General features: G+C 46.7%; 1 protein-coding gene across 1 annotated transcript; it reads right to left on the minus strand.

The window, feature by feature from the left end:
- Positions 1–1035: 1035 nt before the first annotated feature.
- ccnd2a (cyclin D2, a) lies at positions 1036–20269 on the minus strand. The gene is made up of 5 exons (XM_084018155.1): positions 19839–20269; positions 18263–18478; positions 15322–15481; positions 8072–8220; positions 1036–2854 (listed from the first exon to the last, which is right to left on the minus strand). Exons 1-5 carry the CDS (start codon positions 20028–20030, stop codon positions 2681–2683), a joined length of 891 nt encoding a protein of 296 aa, XP_083874281.1. The 5' UTR covers positions 20031–20269; the 3' UTR covers positions 1036–2680.
- Positions 20270–23108: the final 2839 nt, after the last annotated feature.

The following is a 23108-nucleotide window of genomic DNA, read 5'->3' on the forward strand; positions in this document are numbered from 1 at the left end:
CATGAAAACAACTCAAGCATTAAGTCAAAGACACCTTGCTGTGGCAAAGCCATGTGTCCCATTCAAATAAAATAAAATAAAATCAAAAATGAAGAAAAAAATAAAATCATCCGCCTCTTGTTTTGTGCTGATGTCTGTTTGGCTGATGAACCCCCTTGCCAATGATTTGAAGCAGCAAAGCTCACAGGGGACAGATGTGTTCACTGACAGACAATCGGCCTGAAGTACACAAGCCAGCACCATAGAAAACTGACCAACCACTGCAACACACATCAGTTAAGGTGGTTTCCACCAAAAGGTTCTGCTCTGTCTTAAAAAAATGCGAACCTCATTGCCCTCTGAAGAACATGTGCAAATATTGGATGTTACCACCACCCTCTCTCATAGCTCGTTGCCGCCCCTGTGTGACTATCTGTGGCTGTGATGCAGATAAATATGAAGAAAAATTCAAGTAAAAACAAATATTTCATTTCTTGACAAAGTAAAAGTAAAAAAAAAAATCAAACAGGACCCATGGATCAACTCTGTGTGTAGGCGTTTTCCAATTCATATTGGCGTTTTTCTATTTGTTCAAATTCTCTGAACGGTCAGAACCCCCCCCCCCCCCCTCCCCCGAACCAACTCGCACTTTGTGTCAACAGGAATGTGTTTTTCTTTGTTTGTTTGTTTTGATCGGAATGTCCTCTCAACGCAAGTTGTGGAAAGCCTTTTGCAACTCGACTCTTGCTTGACAAAGGTATGTCTTGACGATTGGGAAACCAGCCCTACAAAGTAAACCAAAGAAAAGGCTAACAAGGAACTAAAAAAAACAAAAAAAACATCCATTCACCTCCAAAATCACCACCGACACATTTCATTTTACTCATCTCCTGGGGAGCATGTTCTCAAAGTGCTTTGCCATTGAAATCAAATAGGGGAGCATGAAAAAAAACAACCCTATTGTGGGACTCCAGATGCATTGACAGTATATTATCATCCTGTACTACACAAACAAACCCTCGCCCCCCACCCACAACCCCCCACCCGCCTCCCCCCAAAGAAAGTCCATCCTCTCTGATCTGGCAGCGTTACAGTCTTCCTCATTTCATTTCCAAACCCAGAACAATTTTTTTTGTTCACTTAAGACGTGTCATTGTAGACATCCGAGAAATGAATATCCAAAATATGCAGATATCAAAGTTTGCCTTGCAAGCATGCTCTTGCACCACGACAACCCTCTCCTCCTCCTGCCATCCGTACTGTGCAAGCATGCGCCTTCCACAGTTGCACAAACTACCCCTCTTTCTAATTATTTGCATGCCACACACACACACATACACACACACACACACACACTCACACACACACCTGCTAATCAATACAGAGTGTCCTCCAGACATTGCTTTGTGTGAGGTCATCACTATCCTCCGCCTGGACTCCAAAAGCAGCCTTTCAAAAACTCAGGAAAACACCATATCGTAACAACGTGGACAAAAGGAATTCTGTAATCATCAACAGGAATGGCAGTAATGACCAAACACGTCACGTGACCTCTGAGTCCGAGGCGTAACACCTCTGGGAGAAGAATGCTCTTAGAAAGATAAGGGGGCTCTAAGTGAAAAAAAAAACAACAAAAAAAGTCCCTTCGCCCGTATCCTCCCTCGCTGGAATCTGAATTTTCCGCTCTCACTCATGAGAGTTTACTGTCGGCCAACAATGAACCGTGATACATTGTTAATGCATGAAGGCAGTGATATAGCATAGATGCCCTGTTATACTGATGGACAAAGTATGTGTAGCCTCCTCTCGCTCCATCGTCTCTTTGACATAGAACCGCTAAGTCTACGACTCGACTTTGCTCAAGTGCCGCACGCCCAGAATGCACACTGCTAATAAGACGCATGTAGCATTCACACACACAAACACACACTGACACACACAAGCAGCCTGACAAGAGAAGCTTATTGATCTCCTATTCAGTTCCAAAATATGTCCAACAATAATATCAATAATAATAATAATTACTAATACTACTAATAATCATTATCATCCCATCTCTTCCAACGGAATTGGGAACCACCAACTTTTTTTTTTTCTCTTCTTCCGTCTGTCTCATGTGGACCTCGTGTCCTCGATCACACCGGCCACAAATGTAATGATAATACTCAAAACAACAGAGAGAGAGAGAGAGAGAGAGAGAGAGAGAGAGAGAGAGAGAGAGAGAGAGAGAGAGACATACACGTAAGCCCTACTGTGATCCCATGTAATTTTTCTGAATGGTTTCCACAACTTCTACCATAACTGCCTCGTTATCAAGCTATAGTTAAAATATAACTTAGAGATCACACCATGATCTTTAAGTTATGCAGAATGCAAAATATGATTGGCTTCCCTTCTGTATATCCAAGGCACCACAGAGCTTCATCTTGTATCAATATATATATATTTTTTGCTTTTAGCCTAGAACATCATAGAAAATCTATTTTCATGGGCAGGTGTTTTTGACTTTAAGAACATTAAATCTACAAAAAAAAAAAAAAAAAAACTAGCAAGCATTCTTTTTCTTTTAAAGGGCTTGTGTTTTTTTTTAAACATTTTTTTGTCCTTTTGTTCTTTTTTTCAGCTTTTAAGAAAATTGACGTTTTTTTCATGATGCTTTTTTTTTGTTGTAAAATCCTGTGCGACGACGCCCTCTGGTGGTTCACAAGTTGACATCGCGGACGTCTGTCGGGGTGGAGGATTGATCCAGCTCGTCCAGGCCTTTCCCGTTGGTGCCTCTCTGTGTCTGCTGCTGCTGCTGCTGCTGCTGCCGCCCTTCACGCAGGCTGCTCACCAACACGCGCTCAATCTGCTCCTGGCACTCTTTGAGAACATCCTGTAGCAACAAGAGAGGGAGGGCTGTAAACAATACATTTAGGGGGTAGATAGAAGGTTGTTCAGCTTGCTTTTCATCAAACGGTTAATCTGAATCAAAGGAAATCTACTATCTTGAGTGACAAAAGAAAATCTGAAAACCTAAGCAGCAACCAAATAAACCTAAATGACCACCCCTGACTTTCTAGCTGCTCCAGACCCAGACCAGACTCCAGCATTACATCAGGCCCACCAGGGTTGATCAACACCCCTTTAGAGCTCATGTGCACGACACACATACGCAATAACCCGTATCCCACCGCCTCCACAATCCCAAACCCAAACAGAAGTCGCCTTGACAACGGCGGCCGAAAAAACACAGGTAGTACTAAAGCTATGTTAATTACATCCACCTCCTGTGGGAACACAAAGGTGGTGCTTTTTTAACGAGAGCCAGTCTGTGTGCCTGCCTGCCTGCAGGGGATCCCATCTGAGACCCGGCCGGCTTGCCTTTCACCATCAAAGGCTGCGGCGGCAATCTGAGAATCCACCTGGGAGAGGAGCCTCTCAACAGCGCTGAGCCCCTCATATCCTCCCCTGATGGAGGGTTGACGGAGGGGACAGCGCACTCACTGGGGAGGGAGGGGGGGTTAAAGAGGAGAGCGGTGCTAAATGAGCTGTTAGTAAAAAAGGTCAAACTGTTTTTTGAGTGAGGAACCGCAACGACAAAAAAAGGAATTCACAGAACAAACTAATGTGAAAGTTCCTGTCGATAAGTGTTTCACACCGCCCTCTGGTGGCCAAACACTAGAACACAACTGCAGTGTTGCTCGACACGCACCCATGCATCACCCCTTTGTCTTGAAAGCACCGGGCGTCCGTGGGAAACATGACTGAGAGCACCTCATGGCCGGAGGGATGGGTGAAAGTGTGCCGCTTGTGAAGCCGAGGAAACATTCCTCAGAAATTTACGGCTAATTAAAACCTGATGGGACCGGTGTTCCAGCTCCGGGTGTCATTGGGCCTTGGTGAGAAATGAGAACTTTCTCTCTTCAGGAGCATGCACAAGGGTGAGTGCCAAAGAGGTCACAGTGTCAAAGGTCAAACAACGTGACACATTACAGGGTGAAGCATGTGTTGCCGAATGGAGTTCTCCCCTTCAGCCTCGAGGGGTTTTGCGGATATCTGACTTCGGCATGAAGTCATTCCGCTCTTGACGTCTCTTTTACTTTGAGTTCTCCAGCATGCAGAGAAAATTTGCTTGAGAGAGTTTTTTGGGGGTCAGAATCCATGAAGAGTGATTTGATGTTGAGGAGGTTGGACTGATCTGGGCCTCTGGAGGGAGGAGGGAGGGGGGGCGTCTCCCCCAGATCTGGGTCTGACGTGGAGGAAACCCGACCAGCGTCTGTCCCTTAATCTCCTCCAGAGGTCGGCTGCTAACACGGGCGCGTGCACACACACACACACACACACACACACACACACACACACACACACACACACACACACACACACACACACACACACACACACGCACACAAAATCTCAATTGTGAGAAAATTAACCAAAGTGAAGAACATATAAAGGAACTGCCTGCGTCTCGACCGCAAGAATGCACTCCTTCACTTCTTAAAAGACATTCTCCCACCATCTCTGCTGCTTTAGAGCGGCAGTTCCTATCCCATGCCAAGCCCCATGGGCTTTATTCGAGAAAGCTTTAATGACTTCAATGTGTGACTACTGGAAACACCGATTCTGTTTTTAAAAAAAGGGCTCTAGGTGCTTGGATACGACTGCCATGGGAGGTATAGCGCTAAACTGAAAGCATCTTATTTTGCAGCCTCAAACCCCCGGAAAAACACATAACCACCTCAGATCCTCCCTCGTCGTTCCGGCCTCCATCCGCCCTGCCTCAAACATGCATCATGCTGCAACAATCTGTCTTCAAATGACAAATCAAGGCATGCACATTATCCCTGGGCGGCCCTTGTGACACTGGCAGTAAGGGGGGGAGGGGGGGGAGAGTAGTGCAGACAGACAAAACCAAAAGGAAGAAATGTGTGAAGCCATGGAATGTGTTTTAACTGCTGACTGTACCACACAAGACAGCGTTAGCTACTCTGGGACGACTTGGTGGTCAGACAGCTGAAAGAAGCGCACACACACACACACACACACACACACACACACACACACACACACACACACACACACACACACACACACACACACACACACACACACACACACACACACACACACTATGGATCTCAGGGAATCCTTTAACTAAATCTCCCGGGGGGGCCTGACATTGGAAATAAGGAGTCACCACATGACTTTGAGTTTCCCCCGAGCTACAATAGAAAATGTGACCTTCGTCTTTCTTCAGCCGGCATGCCGAAACACCGCAAGCGGTGACGCCACAGGCTGTGTTAATAGAGATAATCTTTCTTAATAAATGCATCTTTGTTGCAAGCGTTCTGGCTGCCGACACACACTGCTGTCGGATTCCTCCTTCCAAGGAAAAAAAAACATCATCCGTCCGTCGTGCAACTTGCGTGAGACCATCTCTGTGATATTTAGGCCACAGTGGAAACGATTAAAAAAAAACAGGGATGAACGTTTCTGGTGTGTGTGTGTGTGTGTGTGTGTGTGACCCCGACCGAAAAAACCCCAACAAAAATCTAGGAAGTGGTGTTAAACCCTTGCACTTTTCTAACCAATTCCATTTCCTGTTTTATCGTTGACTTTTAAAGGGAACCTATTTGTATTTCTTAATGTCGCCGTGACATTTCTTGCACATTATGACTCGGCTCTCGGGGCTCACAGCCTCTCTGCTGTCCCCCCAACATAGACCCCCCCCCCTTGGCCACACCAGGTGTATGAGAGACTACACAAATTCCTCCAGCGGCCCAAGATGGTGACTTGGCCCTATCACATTTCCACTGGAAAACCACAGCTTCTGGATACCACAGATGCCAGCAGGGTGCCAGAGTGTGTGTGTGTGTATGTGTGTGTGTGTGTGTGTGTGAGGGGGGGGGGGGGGGGGGGGGGGGGGGCGTTGGCCATGATGCTGTTGGCAGCAGCAGCTGCAGAGGTTGGCGAAACTTGCTCTCTGCCTTCATATTTTGCCTGGCTGGTTGGCCCGGCCGGGTTACGATACGCTGCTCTGACCCGTCCAAAGCCAAATACAGTATGTCGTGTGCACACACACACACACACACACACACACACACACACACACACACACACACACACACACACACACACACACACACACACACACACACAAATACACACACACACACACACACACACACACACACACACATTTAGTTCATGGTGACTGCAGTCCAAATTGAGGTTGAGGCGTCTCTGGGGGGATTGAATTGACGTGGTTGAACTTATGGGAAAAGGAGTTAGTAAGTAAGTGGTAAAATGACACAGTCAATGATCACCATTTCCTCTTTGCGTGTGTGTGTGTGTGTGTGTGTGTGTGTGTGTGTGTGTGTGTGTGTGTGTGTGTGACAACAGTGTGAATAACACTGAAGTCACTTATTAATGCCGACAGCCACTTCTGGGCAGTTGGCCCACGATTAGTTAAGGAGCGGTGCACATTTCTGATACGAGTTCTTCACTGAAATATCCTCGATGACTTCGGCTCTGGCTCGCCTCTCAGCAGTTCATATACTAAAGCCTCTCATATATATGTTGAATTAGGAAGGGTGCCCTCTGCTTTGCCTGCCGTGTTTACTGCGAGCCATGGCTTGTCTGAATCCAGGAATGTGAGGAGTTGATCATAGAGACACAGAGCGACTTAATTCCCTCAAGTCTAAGACCTCGCAGCCTAAACACACTGAGGCCCTGTGCTGCTGAGGTCAGCTATTTGTTTTTCCCTCAGCTGCTGAGCGAGACTTCACACAGCTCGCACCAGAGGGAGCCACGCTTTCCTGCAGCGCTGCATTATGGACCATGGGAGGAGGCGAGGGAGAGAGGGCCTCGATTGTCGTGATGGGGGGGGAGGCACGACACCGAACCCCTCCTCCGCCCGGTGTCCTTTTCACACTTCAGCGACTCTCTTCAACTTTGCCTCCTTTGGGGACAGAATGTAACGTACCAGGGCTTTTGGGGTCCCTGTCACACCCTTTGGTCCCTACGCAGGGGAGCACACATTAACTCAAATGTTCATGTTGAAATAATAACGAAGTAAAAGCCCTTTTCATCATGTTCAGTATGACCTGCCAAGGCGGCGGCGGCGGCCTCAAGGCCTGGAGCCGGTTCCCCCCAGGCACTGTGATGTGGCTGCCCACTGCTCCTGAATAGAGAGAAGACTAATTCCCCCAAAGAGCCTAATAAAGAATAAGTTAACTTATCACCTCCCGGGCTCACTCTCCCGTACCCTTTGTAGCTCTGCCCACATCCTCACCCTTACAGTAAGCCATATAGCGACGCTGAAGGCCTCTTCCATCTGTGTGATGAAAGCCAGGCATCTCAGAGTCAGTAGAAGCCCTGCCTGTGTTTGGACTCAACTCACCCACCACCGCAACATTCGCTGTACCCAGACAGCCACACAACGGCCTGGCCAGCATTCCTGTCAGCGACAGAGCGTACTGTATATGCTGTCGACCTGGCTCCATTTAGTCAGAGGATTCGTTATAGGAGGGGGGGCTCCGAGCGAGCCGGACCGGACTGATGGAGAGGAAAAGAAACCTTCCACACGCTACTACCTCCATCCAATCAAGGGTATGCCAGGAACTGCTGCACTTCAGGTTTTCTTATAATAAAGAAATGTTTTGGTCCATTTTTTAAAATTTTTTCTTGGAAATATTGGCAAAAAAACCCACACTCCAAAATGGGTTTGCGGAAAGTCGAATCCCAGCTGAGATGCCAAGTGTGACATTTCAACATCTCAACTTGTGTTGCAAACACACAACTTCCAGCAGACATGTGGCATTTCTTAACTTTTGACATAAATAACATGGATATTGCAAGTCTGGTGGAAAGAAAAACAAACTTTGAGACTGTTTCAGTGGAAATGACACAGAGTTATTCAGCTGTGAATCATAGATTACTGTAAGAATTGTACGTGAATACCAGTGAACGGAGATAACGTTCCCACCTCATTAAAACATTACTCAGAACCATCCCTCCACAAATATCAAGCTTTCCCGTTGAACCACGACCAACCGAGCTGCAGTGAGTGTCCCGGATGTGACAGAGGAGTGAAACTCAAACTCACCACTTCTGTGTTTGTGATTTTGGCCAGCAGGTCTGTCAGACTGTCGCCCCACTGTGACTGGTCAGCTGAGTCCAGCTGCAGGCCGCAGATCGCTGCCCCCACACTTCCTGTGGCAATCATGGAGGGAGGGTACATGGCGAAGCCGAAATCTGTCGGAGGGGGAAGAAACACTGATTGAGTCAAATGCATCAAATAATGACACAAAGATAGTATTTATTGTTTCACGAAGCAAGGGAGGCCAAATTTACACTAAAAATCTCACTTTTCAATTCATTTGCACAAAAAAAAAGTTGGGACAGACACGTCCCTCCAAGAGACAATATGATTTGGTAATCTAGCAGTCAGCTAATAAATAATCCTTCTATTGCACCAGGTCTGAGCACAGCGCTCACTAATGACCAGGGGCCTGGATAATGAGGGTTCACTTGGCTTGTAAAGGAGCTGAAAAGCAACCACCCTCACCCGCTCCCCCGCTCCCCCACCCCTCCACCCCCCCTCTCCCCAGCCCGGCCCCTTTTCTTCCATCTCCTGAGTAAATCGTGTGCTCGCTGAAAAAAAAAAAAAAAAAAAAAAAGCCCCATAGCGCTTGGAAAGGGAGGAATAAAGAGGCTCAGTGCCTCTGCCAATGCTCACTGCTGTAGGTCCTTTTTCCACGTGTGGTCACAGGCGTGCGTCTCAAAGACCAATAACCTTGTTAGCTCCCCTCACTGTCATTCATAATGCAAATGAGACAGCTTGTGAACGGGCCAGAAGCCCGAAAAGGCAAGGCAACTGGCATACAGGGAGGGAGGGAGGGAGGGAGGGAGGGAGGGAGACAGACAGACAGACAGACAGACAGGAGAGTTTCTCTCTTCACTCACACACTTAGTTCCTTTCTCTATTCTCTCTTTATGTCTTGCTCAACTTCTACCTTTCTCTCTTGGACAACACATGCTTCGATGGGGGCCAGTGAATGGCACACATGCCCTGGTCTTTGTTGCTACAACAGGCCAGCGGTTTGCATTGGCGGCCCTCCTATCTGTTAGCATATTAATAGAGTGGCGGGCCCGCGAGAGGGGAAGGCAGAAGAGTGTGACTCCATTGTCCGGAGTCATCACCTCATTTCACCCAATTGAGAGACACACAGCATCCCCATCCCCTCTCTGCTGAGAGACAGGCTGGACAAAGAGTGTGGCTGGACGGGGGGGGGGGGGGGAGACGGGGGAGACACGGGGTCGATGGGGGGGAAGGAAGATGAAGAAGGAGGGATGGACGGAGTGGCGACGAGGAGAAAGGAAGGGATGGTGGTGAGAGGGAGGGGGGGGAACAACCCCCGACGCACATCACTCTGAAGTCCGTGTCCAGACTCTTGTGAGGTTTTGAGGAAAGAAAAGAGTCGCCCTCCAGCGACCCTCACCTCCTGCCTCCGACCCCCCCCACAAGTATTCCTCTGTTCCTCGGCCACCTATGGGCTAGTGGAGTGGGGCAGTGGGGGCATAGAAACAGCCTGCACATTAACATATTGCCATATTCAGTTGCAAAGCAAACTGCGTGCGATGGCCATGAAGGAGATTTTTCTTCCTTTTTTTTTCTTAAATCTGGAATCAAAGAGGTAGGCCCTTTGATAGCTGTAAAGGCAGCCCCCTCGCTGCCTTTTTAACATGCACAGCCAGGCGCTTTCTCATCTTGTGGGCTCAGTGTTGACAAATAAATGAACTTATTATACACCCCTGTGTTAGCCGCTGGACCTCCGCCAAGGGACGATTTATTAAAGGATACCTCGAGCCAAGAGGAAAGAGCGCACAAAGCCCCCCTCGGCATTACATCACTGCTGTAAGAGCAAACTTTCTATAGAGGGGTACGCAGACAAAGGCATACACGGATTTACTGTACGTGTGCAGTGAGCGCAGGCTGACAGGCAGGGAGGCAGACACCTACGAGAAACAATGCACTGATGCTTCAAGACGCACACACACACACACACACACACACACACACACACAGATGCAGGTTTGTGGGAGAGCTGAGTGGCGGACAGTGGGCAGCAAGCTGATTTTTCGCACTCGAGACAAGACAGGTCTGTAGCGGGAACAAGGAAGGAGCGCGTGCAGCCGATGCAGGCTGACACTCCGGCCTGGTGGCTGCTGCATGCGGGGGGAAGAATGGCCGTATTTTAGGAGGCCCTCATTGATATTCATGCGGAGGATAAACAGTGTATGTAGCTGAGTGGGGACGCCTGCGATGGAAAGCTCCCTGTGAGCAGCAGCGGCTGGCTGGCCTGGCCTGCACGCCTCTCACCCCCTTCAATGGCCCTTTCTCCTCCCGGTGCCCCCTCATCTCCATTCCTCCGTGTTCCTACCGCCTGAAAAACTTCATCCTCTGGCCTCTGGTCACACAGTCCGCTGCCCTACATGGCCCGCTCCTCTTGGGTGGCTGTGATGCACAGTATGCACATTAAACTTGTAAATTAATTAAAAGTTGGAAAGTTGAACAAGAGCCAAAAGAAGAAAGCTCTCCTTTTCACCCTCTCCTCACTTTCCAGCGCTATAAATCAGGGTCTTGTATTCTATACGTGTAGCGCTTATTGGCCTTGTTTATTAAAGGAGCAGCATTACGAGGGACCAGGGCCTTGGCTGATTAAGGTCAAAAACAAACATCATTTCAGGGATTGGCATGGCAGTAATGCAACACAGCCTGGTAGTCAAAACAAGGTCTGCAGAGAGACTCACAACGGCTTCCCGACTGGACTCCAGGAGATCTTCAACAAGCGGAGAAATCCCTGATCTAGAATCGATAACTTGCTATCCGTCATATTCCAATACCTCTCGTCACTCCGGAGACAAACAACAAAACAACACATGGGAGAGTCTGAGTCACACAACCGGCTCAAACTGCGATTTCCACTCGTTGGCCAGAAAACAGAATAGCGTGCCGTGACAGCTCTCCTCGCTGTTGCACCATCATCTCCGCTGTCAGAGCAGCGATAACGTCAGTGGATCCAGATCAACGGGGGGAAATCTTCAAAATCAAAGGAAGAAAGAAGGAATAGTCCGACGTCACGGCAAAACATGTTGAGGTCAAACTCGCTGCCACATTTCCTTCAGAATCACAAATATTAGTCTTTGTGGTGAACATATTCCTCCAAGGTAAACATGTAAGCTTAAAAACGTTTTTTCGGTGGGATAATTGCAGCCTGTAGAGCAAAAAAAAAATCTCTCATTGTGTTCCTGGTGTGAGTCAGCTGGCCACAGTATTTACAGTGTGGTGCTGATTACACCAGCGAGGTGGAGGAGGGGAACTCAGGACATGCAGCTCCGATGATTCACGCTGCGTGTCACATTTTTTGGGCAGATGTTGTCAGGAAGCGTCTCCCCTCGCTGGCGACGGACCGGACGGCGGATTCCGACCCGCAGACACGTGGACGGATGACAATTTGTCGGCGGACGTTGCTAATTTGTTTCGACTTTTTGAGTCAGCGAACATGAAAGGAGGTCGTACGTAAACAAACACCAGTAAAGAGCCGTTTCATTCACCACATGCGAGATGACTCATTCATCTCCAGAATGTGGAGTCCGGAGGGGATTCTCCGTGTACTTGGGAGGGGAAACCGAACGGAGCATCCGGCCGCTGGAAAAGAGGATTTGTGAATGAATATTAGACCGGTGACTGGTTCCTAAAAATAATGAGTTTGACACTTCCTCTATAGACAAAAAAGCCATGAGCGTTTGACTAGATATACAGTGCTATGCATACGTTTAGGCACCCCATGCTAAAGTTTTGCTAAAGAGGAATAAAAATCATCTTTTGGGAATTGATCTTAATGCGTTAATTAAACAAATGAGGAAAAATCCACCTTTTAGGACACCAATTTTCTTTGTGAATGTTAGCCTATTAGCTGGTTTGATTTGCATTGAGAAATCATTAGGCTAACTAGCATGCTATAGGCTACCTGAAAAGCACCATGCCAGGTATGTGAAGAGTAGGATTTGGATTTTATATTAACTCCAAAGGCCCAGGTGACTTTATCAGAATGCATAGTATCCTGGATCCATGTAATAACTGGCCTTTAAAAATAAAAATCTGCCTGCCTCTATGGGAGTTTAACATACTGGTGTCCTAAAAGGTAGGATTTTTCCTAATTTGTTTAATTAAGGCGTTAAGATCAATTCACAAAAGATGATTTTTTATTCCTCTTTAGCGTAACTTAGGCATGGGGTGCCTAAACTTATGCATAGCACTGTATGCACAACTATATGAATAAAATGTTCATTTACTAAAGGGAAATAAACCCATGCTGTAAGGCTTAGTCTGAGAATCATTACCATCATGTCTCAGAGAAGCCAGTCAATCATCACGTTACATCACACGGTCCAAAAGTAATCAATTCTGGGACAAAAGCGTGAGTACTCACTCGCTTAAATTGCTTTTTATTTACACCCCAACTTGTAGCAAAATCTCCATTGTGCCCTCCAGGACAATCCTCTCTCTAGGAGAGCAAGTGTTGGCCCGGATCCAGACTTTCCTTTTGATCGACTTCTATGACTATTGTCACCATTCCATGCATACCATTACAGAGAGGGCTATTGGAGTCGGTATATACAAAAAAATGGAGCATAATCCCTGCCAATATGGCAAGAAGACGGAGCTCAATAACCACAGCAGACAGGTTGGGGTGCATCTGTCTGCCCCATGCACCCCGTCCATTCTCCCACTTTACCCCAATTGAATAAGAATAGAAGAGGAAGCTCGGAGTGCTTGGTGTCTGTGTGCAGGAATGGAGGTTGATAATCTCCCTTAATGAGCTTGTTTCTGGGCTATTATCCGGCGGGCTGCCTGAGGGAAACGCTGGTGTTTCCTATCAAGTGGCCCCGCAGCACTGACCCTTGCATGGCTCTGCATATGAAATGTAAGGGCCCAGGCCTTTTGTCTCCTTTCTCCCAGCCTCTAGCTGAGCTCCCCGAGCCATTTGCATAGCGCTGAATGGACCAGCCAATGTTATTAATTAATACAGAGCCAGCCTGCGCCACCTGACAAAATCCCACCGAGTGGCCCGAACGGAACTATTTCATCAAAAGAGAGGAGCCATTAGGAATGAGAGGCCTTATTCTCCACTTCTCCTCGTCTCTCTCTTGTTCCCCCCTGAAAACAGAGAGCCGTGGTTTTATGCGTGTTTTCTTTTTCAGCGGCGGCGGCGGGAGTAGTGGTGGGTGGGTGGGTGGGTGGCGGTGGGCTGAATGAGGCCACAGGTGACCCGTTGTCAACTGTCTTACAAATGTAAATCCGCAGAGGAGATCTCCCGTCTGCCGTCGTCTTCACCTTCACCGGCTCAGACGACGTCTGGGAGGAGATTCACCCGATAACCCCAAAGATTTAAGGCTGGGAACGTTCCACAAATGGGCTTTCGAATTCCCAGAGATCTTCAGATGCACCGGATTGTTGACTCTCTGTCTTGCCCTCACTCTCTGTTTGCCTGGATACAAGTCTGAGGAGAACATACACAGATAAATGGCCTGTTGCTAATCTAGAGTTATCTCCAGAAAGTCTCTCTCTCCTAAAACACAATGTCAGGAGGACGACTCCGGGAGGCTCGTAAATTTATTTCCACTGCCTCATTGAAGCAATTAAGGGGGGGGGAGTGCTGAGTCTTTCACAATGCTTTGGGAATAGGTCTGATCACCCACACGTTGTCATTCCACACATGAATCCACTGGCACACAATAAGGGGTGACATGTGGGGGTGAGACAGGGTGAGATAGCAGGAAAGGTTGAGGGGAAAATGTTCTTCAAAACTTTGCAAACAAGTTTTTTCTTGCAAACTTTTCTCACCCTGTCATCTGTTGCACAACGGTTGCAGGGGATTCCATCACATGACATTGTAAATACCTGTCGCCTCCTTGTATCTATTCATCTAACTACACACACACACACACACACACACACACACACACACACACACACACACACACACACACACACACACACACACACACACACACACACACACACACACACACACACACACACACTCCTCTGAATGATGTCAGCACAAGGGGCTGTTTCCCATGAGGGGGTGTAGTTAGCATTCCTGTATGAGGCCTGAAGAAAAGGAAGCTGCTGCTGGTGGCGGTTATGTGTGTGTGTGTGTGTGTGTGTGTGTGTGTGTGTGTGTGTGTTTGTGTGTGTGTGTGTGTGTGTGAGGGGGGCACCCACACAAATGAAGAGTGCCAAATTATTGTGAGTGAATTGTACAATTTCATCATTGATATTAATATAATCCCTGAGTCTCTATCTCGTCTGCAGGAGGAGCTGGAGGAGGTGCAAACAGGAGAAACCTGCCTTATAGAGAATCTCAACATGGGAAAGCTATCATGTCCTCCAGCTGTAGGGCGGGGAAGCGTGAGAAGTTAGGAGGGGGGGGGGGGGGGGAGAAAGAGGGAAGGAAGGCGGCAGGGGAAAGAGATATGAAAACATGACATGCCTTAGAAATGGCAGCGCAAAAACAATACACTCCTCTGGCTTTTCCAAACTCCCCTGTTCCCCCTCCTGCATCTTCTCCGTCTCTTTGGGATCATGTTAAAGGCTCCCTGTCCCTCCCACGACTTGCTGGATGTTTGATCTCGAGAGAACAATTCACCTAAAGAGCAGAAAGACAATGGCCCGCCCGCCTCCACCCCTGTCCATTCCTCTTCTCGACCCCGTGCGACATGGGAATGCCCCTCAAACCAGCCTGAAGTCTGCTTTGAAGTGTTACTGGATGCTCTGGAAGCCACTGATATGCCTCTAAAAACATGACCACATACCAGCCTGGGAGAAGACAAATGATGGACGTCAGAACCCGAAGAGTCTGAAGGCTGAAATGTCTTCTATGACACATGCTTTTCTCAGGGAGAATATTTTCCCATCGGAGGTAATGCGTCTCACTTAAGTCACGGCGGGCCGGGACTGGCCCAACAGCACACCTCTGCACGGAGCTGTTGCCGCATGTTACTGAGGGAAAGAGGGCTTTGGTATGGTGCTGAGGGAAGAATGTGCAGATAAAGGTATTTTGCAACATGAGAAAGTATGTAGTAAGCCGTTATAGCTGGGTTGGTCTCGGCTGTCACTTGCAACACCCAAAAAAAAGAAGAAAAAAAAAAACACCCTACAGAGATGACGATGCACGCTGCTCGGTCATCTCATGGATCGGTTTCCGCAATTAAACCTCAGAATTTGGACAAAGCATCTGTAGATAATAGATAAGCGTATGTCAGGTGAGCTCCGTGGCGTCCTACCTGTGGCACAGAGGGCGATGAAGGTCTGGACATGTTTGCGTATAAGTGCCAGCTTATCCTCGGGCAGCGGCAGCCTCCTCACAATGTGCTCAATGAAGTCGTTTGGCGTAACTGCTGCCAAGTTCCACTTCAATTTCCCCAACACCACCAGTTCCCATTCCTGGAGAGAGAGAGGAGAGAGGAGAGAGATAACCAAAAATGAGATTTAGAAAGTGACACAAAGTACAACCGCATACAGCCGCTTACGTTACCCCCTTACGTTAGTCCGTGTGGAGGTTTTAGCATTATAGTTCGTACGTTAAGTCCTCTGCTTGGCCGGAGCCCCGAGAGAGAAACACCAGCAGCGCCACCAACCCAGGTGACCTCACAACACTGTCTCCCTCCCCGTCTGTCTGTCTGGCATCTGGGGACTTTCCTAAAGAGGCCCACCAGAGGTTCTCCAGTGTGTGTGTGTGTGTGTGTGTGTGTGTGTGTGTGTGTGTGTGTGATCGCAGAGTGAAAATGTATAGAAGGCTGTTCTCGTCGAGCAGCACCACTAATAAATCTGTTATGTTTGATAAATGTAAACAGTGTTTCATTATCTAATTTTATCTCAATGCATTCATCATTTAGACTTAAAGAAACACATCCATTGTATGTTGCGAAAGGTTACGTGATTATTTTTTTTATTGCATTTTGCTGCCAATTCTGTTAAAGCCCTTCGGTCCTTCTATATTAAATTCACCCTTTCAGCCCATATTATTCTTCATGAACACATTTCACTTAAAGACTTTGCAGGAAACAGAAACGTTGGGCTCTGAATCAATCATTACTCAACACCTTATTTCTGCATCATCGGAATCTTCTCAAATCACATTAATGTAGATCTCTTGGGAAAATGTGACTAGTGTGTGTGTGTGTGTGTGTGTGTGTGGGGGGGGGGGGGGGGGGGGGACACTAGGTGTGGTGTTCTCTTCTCTTAGAGTGTATTGTTACTTTCACTTCCTAGAGGGGGAGGTGATTAACGGAAGATTCGGTGACTAATTTGGGAAAAAATGTCGTGGTATGGTTCTGGACTGGCTCTTCATTTTCCCTTTTCAGTGAGCGAGAGACCACATGGACTCAGTCACGAGACAACATGGCTGCCACTGACCCTGCCACCAGCTGCACATTTCTGATCAAAGTGACATTTTTCAAACCTTGCATTGTTTTCTGATCTCGCTGATGCCATTCAGCAAGATTCTGTTTGTACCTACAGATGCTTATATGGAAGGAAATAAGAAAATAAAAGCACCTCTGACCTTAAGGTTCAAAGTGTCTGCTTGCTTGGAGATGCGTAACCATTATGTCAAAGATGTGAATCATATGGAGGCTGGGTTTGTCGAGTGCATTTGCTGTAACGTTTGCAATATGGCTGCCTCCTGCTCTCGAAAGCCTTTTCCATCAGCGCCAGCAAGCGAGAGTCAAGCCTCGCGACGGCTACGACAACCCTTGCAACACAGACTCTGTGCTTACAGAGTGGCAGGCAGGCAGGCAGGCACCCACTTCCTTCTGCTACTGCCTTCCTCTGGTCACACCTTCTTTGTAACATTGCGGTTCTCTTTACAAGAAATGGTTACCAAAGACGAGGACAAAAAAAACCTAAAAAAAAAACCTAAAAACGATCACATGCCCCGAGCAGCTGATCTCTGTTTCCTGTATCTGCATGTCAGCCAAAATACTGCCTTATACAGAAACAGCGAGAAGAGGCCCCGGCAAACCAGTTCAAGGACTGAGGGCTTTCGTCTTCACACTGAAGATAAAGCTCGGACGTTTTCTTGTAAAGTGCAGCGTGACATACTGTGTTATACGAGTCCGTCCCCGGCGAACGGCGCAGCACTTTAACGTGCATTCTGTTCACTCGTCTGCTGACCGTTGCACAGAAGAGAAAGTGAGGGGGGGTTAAACATGACACAATACTCCAGAGCGAAATTGGATTTCCAGAAAATGCATCAGAACCCAACAAAACCAACAGCAGCTTGACAGGATTGGAAGTGGAAGAACGCTGACAGCAGTCCGTTTTGGGGGGGGGGGGGGGGGGGGGGGGCGAGCCGGCAGCGAGGCAGGCCTTCAACCATCAGCCACGTCTGAATCCGAATATGTGGCCTCTTTCACAACATGGGTGGGATTGGCTGTTGTTTACTGAGGAATGTTTATGTAGCACCACAGAGCAGTGGGGGAAACACTTATCTGATGTGAAACTCAGTTAATTAATTGGTTTGAGTTGGTAAAGGCAGCTGGTATTATCGGGGCCGAAGACGCCTTAAAGCACACACGAGAGAGAAGAATGTTTTTTATACTCCGAATGACCCACCTGCATCATCGCTTACATGTGCCATTGTGGCTGCAAGCTGCATTTCAGCGTGACATAATATCAGAAACGTGTGCATCGACGGTTATTTTTGGATGAAAGCTGAACTGTAAAAGGCAAACTTGTGTTTGTCTCTCCCTCTCTAGCTGACAGGAACAGAGTCAGAACTTTGGCTGGAGTTCAAGCTGACCTCGTTGCTCTGTGCAAATATCTGCCACTAGATGGCGATGGAGACCACTGCACAGGCTGCTTGGATACTGTAAAGCCCAGAGGGTCTTGTACAGTAAAGAGAGCCATTGTGGAACAATCCACTGTGAGGCTTTCGCTTTTCATGCACCTTTTGATGACGCCGCGGTCCGAGTGAGATGAGGACAACCCTGGAGTTTGGCTTGAGATGCTTTGGAGCTGAATGGTCAAAATGAACATATTTTCAGTGCATCTATACCATGAACCAACTGAGATATTAGCCCCACTTTCTTTCAAAAAGCAAACACGATGGAGACACGTATCACGCAGCCGTAGGCCTTCAACCAGCTGATGATGGCGACACGAATCCTCCTCGGAGGTGTGACTGTGAGTTTTGTGAAATGTGCAGAACTAACTGTTGCTTACCAGCAGCTCTTGTGGTCTGATGGAGTTATCTGTGTAGATGCAAAGCTTCTCTGCGGTTAATGGACGAGTCTCTTTCAATTTGGATGCAAGAAACATGCACACTGCTCCCAGCAGCTGCAGGTTGCACTTTTTGGTGGGCACCACGGCTAAAAATCTGTCCAAGTAGTTCATGGCCAAGGGGAAAACTTCTTCCTCGCACTTCTCCTCCTCACAAACCTGAGTAAAGAGCAGACAATGCAGCAATGTTTAGCATTTGGAATCGGTCACCCACCCTGCAGAAACCTGCCTTATTTTCCAGCACTTGAAATGTATATAAAACTTTTATGGGGAAACGAAACAAAAGTCTAATCACATAAAGAGCACATATAAATTCAATGACACACATAGTTGGGGCACGGCCAAGAATTTGCGCCCAGCCCTAATCGGTTGCGACATCATAAATTAATTCGAAATAGATGATTTGACAAAGAATGAAATAAGTCTCGGACACATACTGTCAATAGAGTCACATTCCTGCAGTTCATTCACTAAGAAATGAATTCAAGTCACAATCAGCCGAGCCAAAAAAACACCCCGACAGCGCAGCACACGGAAACACCGTTTTTTTTTTCATTCGTCATATTTTCATAAAATAATTAAAAATATAGATAAATTATCTAGACCGATTTCTTCGCATCATAATCTTCATTGGGGTCTTCTGTATCAGTCCCGACTATCCGGAACCAAATCCGCGCGCGATAAATAGGAATAAAACGTCAAAATAAAAGACAAGTCGCATGAGGTTGGTCTGATGTGCGTCACCGGCGATCCGATATATTTATTTCAAAAATTAATTAAAAATCCCCAGTGAGTCGGACCCTGACAATATTTACATGAAAATAAAGCGCAGGGGCTCGCGGTTCTTTGCAGGTGGATGTTGCCGAGAAATATTAGACTTAGTGTCAAAAATCGAACATAATTCCAGAGTGAGGCATCGCATCGGGGGAAGACCGAAAGAACAGATAAGGCCCTCGCCCCTTCCGACATTTATAATAGATACCTAAAGTGTTTGCAACGCTTTTCGACACCGTGTCCGCATTCGGTGGACACAAAAGACCCTCCTCTGTCATTGCCGATGGGACTCAGCGGCTGTTATTGCGTTTATGACACTGTAAAGTCCTCTTAAAAGCACGAGCGCTCCTGTAAAAACCAACATGGCGATAGGACAGCGCAGGGCAGCATTGCATTGGGGAGTGCATACGTGTGCATGGAAATATTCAGGCTATCTAAAATAATAACATTTAAAGAATCAACGAGCAGCTCGTGCAGACAACGCGCGAGGCATATCGCAGAAAATGCTCCGGTGTCACGGATGCCACGGCTCCAAGTTTCACAAACAGAGTCTTCGCGAGCGTATACTTTTAAAAGGGCGAGAAATATGACGAATAAGCGGGCGAGAAAGGAGAGCTGCGGGTCTTATCTGCTGTCCGAAAATTGCAAAGAGTCGCCAGTAAAGCAGCAGCGAAACAAATCGGGAGGCTTTAAAGTCGAGCACGGAAAATAATAAGACACTTCGGCACTCGGTGTTTCGGTATACCTCCAACATCCAAGTCGCGACCATCCTCCTCATGAACGGCTGAATATCTTTCTGGACGGCTTTGAAATAGGAATATTGGGGTAGAAACCTCTCCTCTATGGTCAGCAAGCTCTGCAGGACTCTGTCATCGCACAGGAGGTTCGGATCGGGACGAGCTCGGATGGTGTCCATTTCGAGGCAGAGCAGCTCCATGGTGCTGGTGCTTTCACTTAAGTAAAAAAAAAAAAAAAAAAAAAAAAAAAAAAAAGGAAAAAGTAGTATTTCTCTCTCGGAAACGTTAAAGCGGCGTTGCAGAGCAAAAAAATGCAAAAGGATGGCAGGGAAAGTCTTGTAGAGGCATAAAAAGTGAGACTGCAGGGGCTCCGTAAGAGTAGTCCTGCCTCTCCTTGTTGAGAACTTTTTCCTCTCTCCCCACAGTGCGCCTCTACTTTCATCCGCCTGGCCAGATCAGGCGCATTTCAAGCCTGCCCTGCATGCGCCACTGACGCAACTCACTTCATTACCTCTGCATAGACCAGAAGCAACATGCCGCACTCCAGCCCCCCCCCCCCCCTTCCACCCCCCTCCTTTCTTCAATCCTGGCATGCGCGACAACTTTCACCAAACTTGTGGCATTTGAACATTTATAAGGCGGACACGCTCCCGAAAGTGAATACAATATAGTGAAGTGTGCAGAATAAATGCATTATATAATAAAAAAACAGGACTTTAACCGGCTTTCAGTTTAAGTTTAAGGCTGAATTAAACATATATCTATATGTATATATCTATAACATATCTATACATTCTAAGGGACATGTTCAACACGACTGATGGATGGCTGCGCTCAGATAAAACATGCTTTTCTGTGTTTTTGATGTATTTTTTTGTTCTGCTGCTTGATTGCCTTGAGACGATAATTAGAGCGGAAGGCACAAGTGACACTTAACATAATACAGGACTGAGTGTCTTTTCGGTGTTGTCTTATTATTACGCACGTTTGCAGCATAAAAAAGCCTTCAGGACACTAACTTGAGGCGACTTGTTGAAGTGACCCCCCTTGTGAAGGTGTTTTGAATATGAGTTTAACTCAGAAGGAAGAAAAAGAAGCGACTGATTCCTGTTGCTTTATTCTTAACTCGTCAGGCAGCTTTTTTTTTTCAAACGCACTCAGTGAACCTCAGCAGCATGACGCATGTAGATATGCTGTATGTATGTGGCCATAAACACTACATGTTAACTTACAGGGACACGTGCGCGCGCACGGACGGACGCGCGCACAGGACAGACCCATCCTCCCACCCACACACACCCACACACGGTCTTACGAACTATTTAATTCATTGCAGCCACAAACTGCTTGTGGTTTATGAGATAGCTTTCTAGGAAATGTGAAGCAGCGTTGAATGTTTTTTTTTTTTTGCACAATCTTCTGTCAAAGATAACACAAAGATGAGAGTCATTGACTTTGCACAACTCAAATATTATCAACAAACTTATCAAAATTCCTGCTATGAATCAATATATATATATATATATATATATATATATATATATATATATATATATATAGAGAGAGAGAGAGAGAGAGAGAGAGAGAGAGAGAGGATTCTGTGGTATAATTTATATGGAAAACAAGCAGGTGGACACGAAGCTAAGTCATTGAGTAGATAATTAAAAAAAAAAGACTGCCAAATGATTTAGCCTCACATACAGTCACAAAGGGAATCTGCATGGGTAAATATGTTAATCCCCGCGCTATTCTCAGTCAACTTCAAAGAGCGAGCCGTGAATGAAGCGAGACTTCAGACTTGCATCAGGGCAGGACTGGGGACCGCAAGTCCTCAGCGCTTTGGAGCTGTTAATTTCCACCCGAAGCCTGTTGGCTATATGGCAGTGCTTGTGAGAAAAGTAGGGGAAATGTCTCTTTAAAGTTTTTTTTTTTTCCAGTCTAAGTTGTTTCCTCCTCCCTGTGTCTATTTGCATAGCCAATAGTTCCTCAGCGCTCGACCGAGGCTGTGCGATTGTTACTGGGCAGACTTCTTCTATACCTCTCTCTCTCTCTCTCTCTCTCTCTCTCTCTCTCTCTCTCTCTCTCTCTCTCTCTCTCTCTCTCTCTCTCTCTCTCTCTCTCTCTCTCTCTCTCTCTCCCCCCCTCCCTCCCCCCTCTGCTGTGGTCATCTATCAGTCTGCTGCTTTAACGCGCAACAGAGCGTCACGTGAGTGGAATCATGGTTTGGAGTTGAATGAAATCCCATTATATGATATTCATAATATAAGTCTCATATACGCAGTCTCATGTCCTCCTCCAGTGCATCCTGGGTAGTTTGGTGACTTGGTAAAAAGTCAAAGGTGTCTTCAAACACAAACACTCCCAATTCAAAAATTAAATTATGTTTAGTATGAAAAGAAAAATCGAAATTTCTTCATTCTGAATGGGAAAAAAAAATCATTATTAAAGTTTAACGTGCAACACCTGTCTGATGAGAATACACTTTTTTTTTCTTAATTTGGAATGAATGCAGACTAAGTTGGTGTGCCATTTCTGATTAAAACGACTCGTTGAGAGTTTTGAAAGAAAGCCAAACCAAATGAAATGTGTCGGGACGGGGTGCTGCGGTGGAGAGGCAGGTGATCCAAAACCAGCATCAACTGCTCCAGCTCACCAGGACGCGCAATTACGCATCCCAGATCCACCGTCTGGTGCCAGTAATGGTCTCTTTTACTCCGTTACAAGCAGTCATTTAAAGTCATTTTTTAAAATATATAAAATACTTAAAGATATGCTGCAGTTCGATGATTCAACATCACAACCAACAGCATGTCCTGCAAAAACGTCCACAACAGTATAATCATGCTTCCTTTAAAGTTTAAAAATATGGCTCGAGTTTAATTTAATTATTAAATTCATAGTTTATTGGGGTTTTTTTCACCAAGTAAAAATATTCAATCAAGAACCTTTTCTTAACTAATATTAAAAGAGGTTAATTCTGTTGTCAAACAACTTGCGAAGACATTAACACACTTGTCAAGTTTTTATTTTATTTTATTTATTTTCTGCAGTTGCTGCAGCGGAACAGTGACGCCAGCGGAGAGAGAGAGAGAGAGAGAGAGAGAGAGAGAGAGAGAGAGAGAGAGAGAGAGAGAGAGAGAGAGAGAGAGAGAGAGAGAGAGAGAGAGAGCACAAGCAGCAGCGCATTTTGTCCCCGGAAGCGTTCAATTACCATACCAGAATAAACTCGCAACTCAGCCCATACGTTAGACACGTCACCACGTCATGACGGTAGACTT

The sequence above is a fragment of the Eutrigla gurnardus genome (assembly GCF_963514095.1).
Source record: "Eutrigla gurnardus genome assembly, chromosome: 9".
Lineage (NCBI taxonomy): Eukaryota > Metazoa > Chordata > Actinopteri > Perciformes > Triglidae > Eutrigla > Eutrigla gurnardus.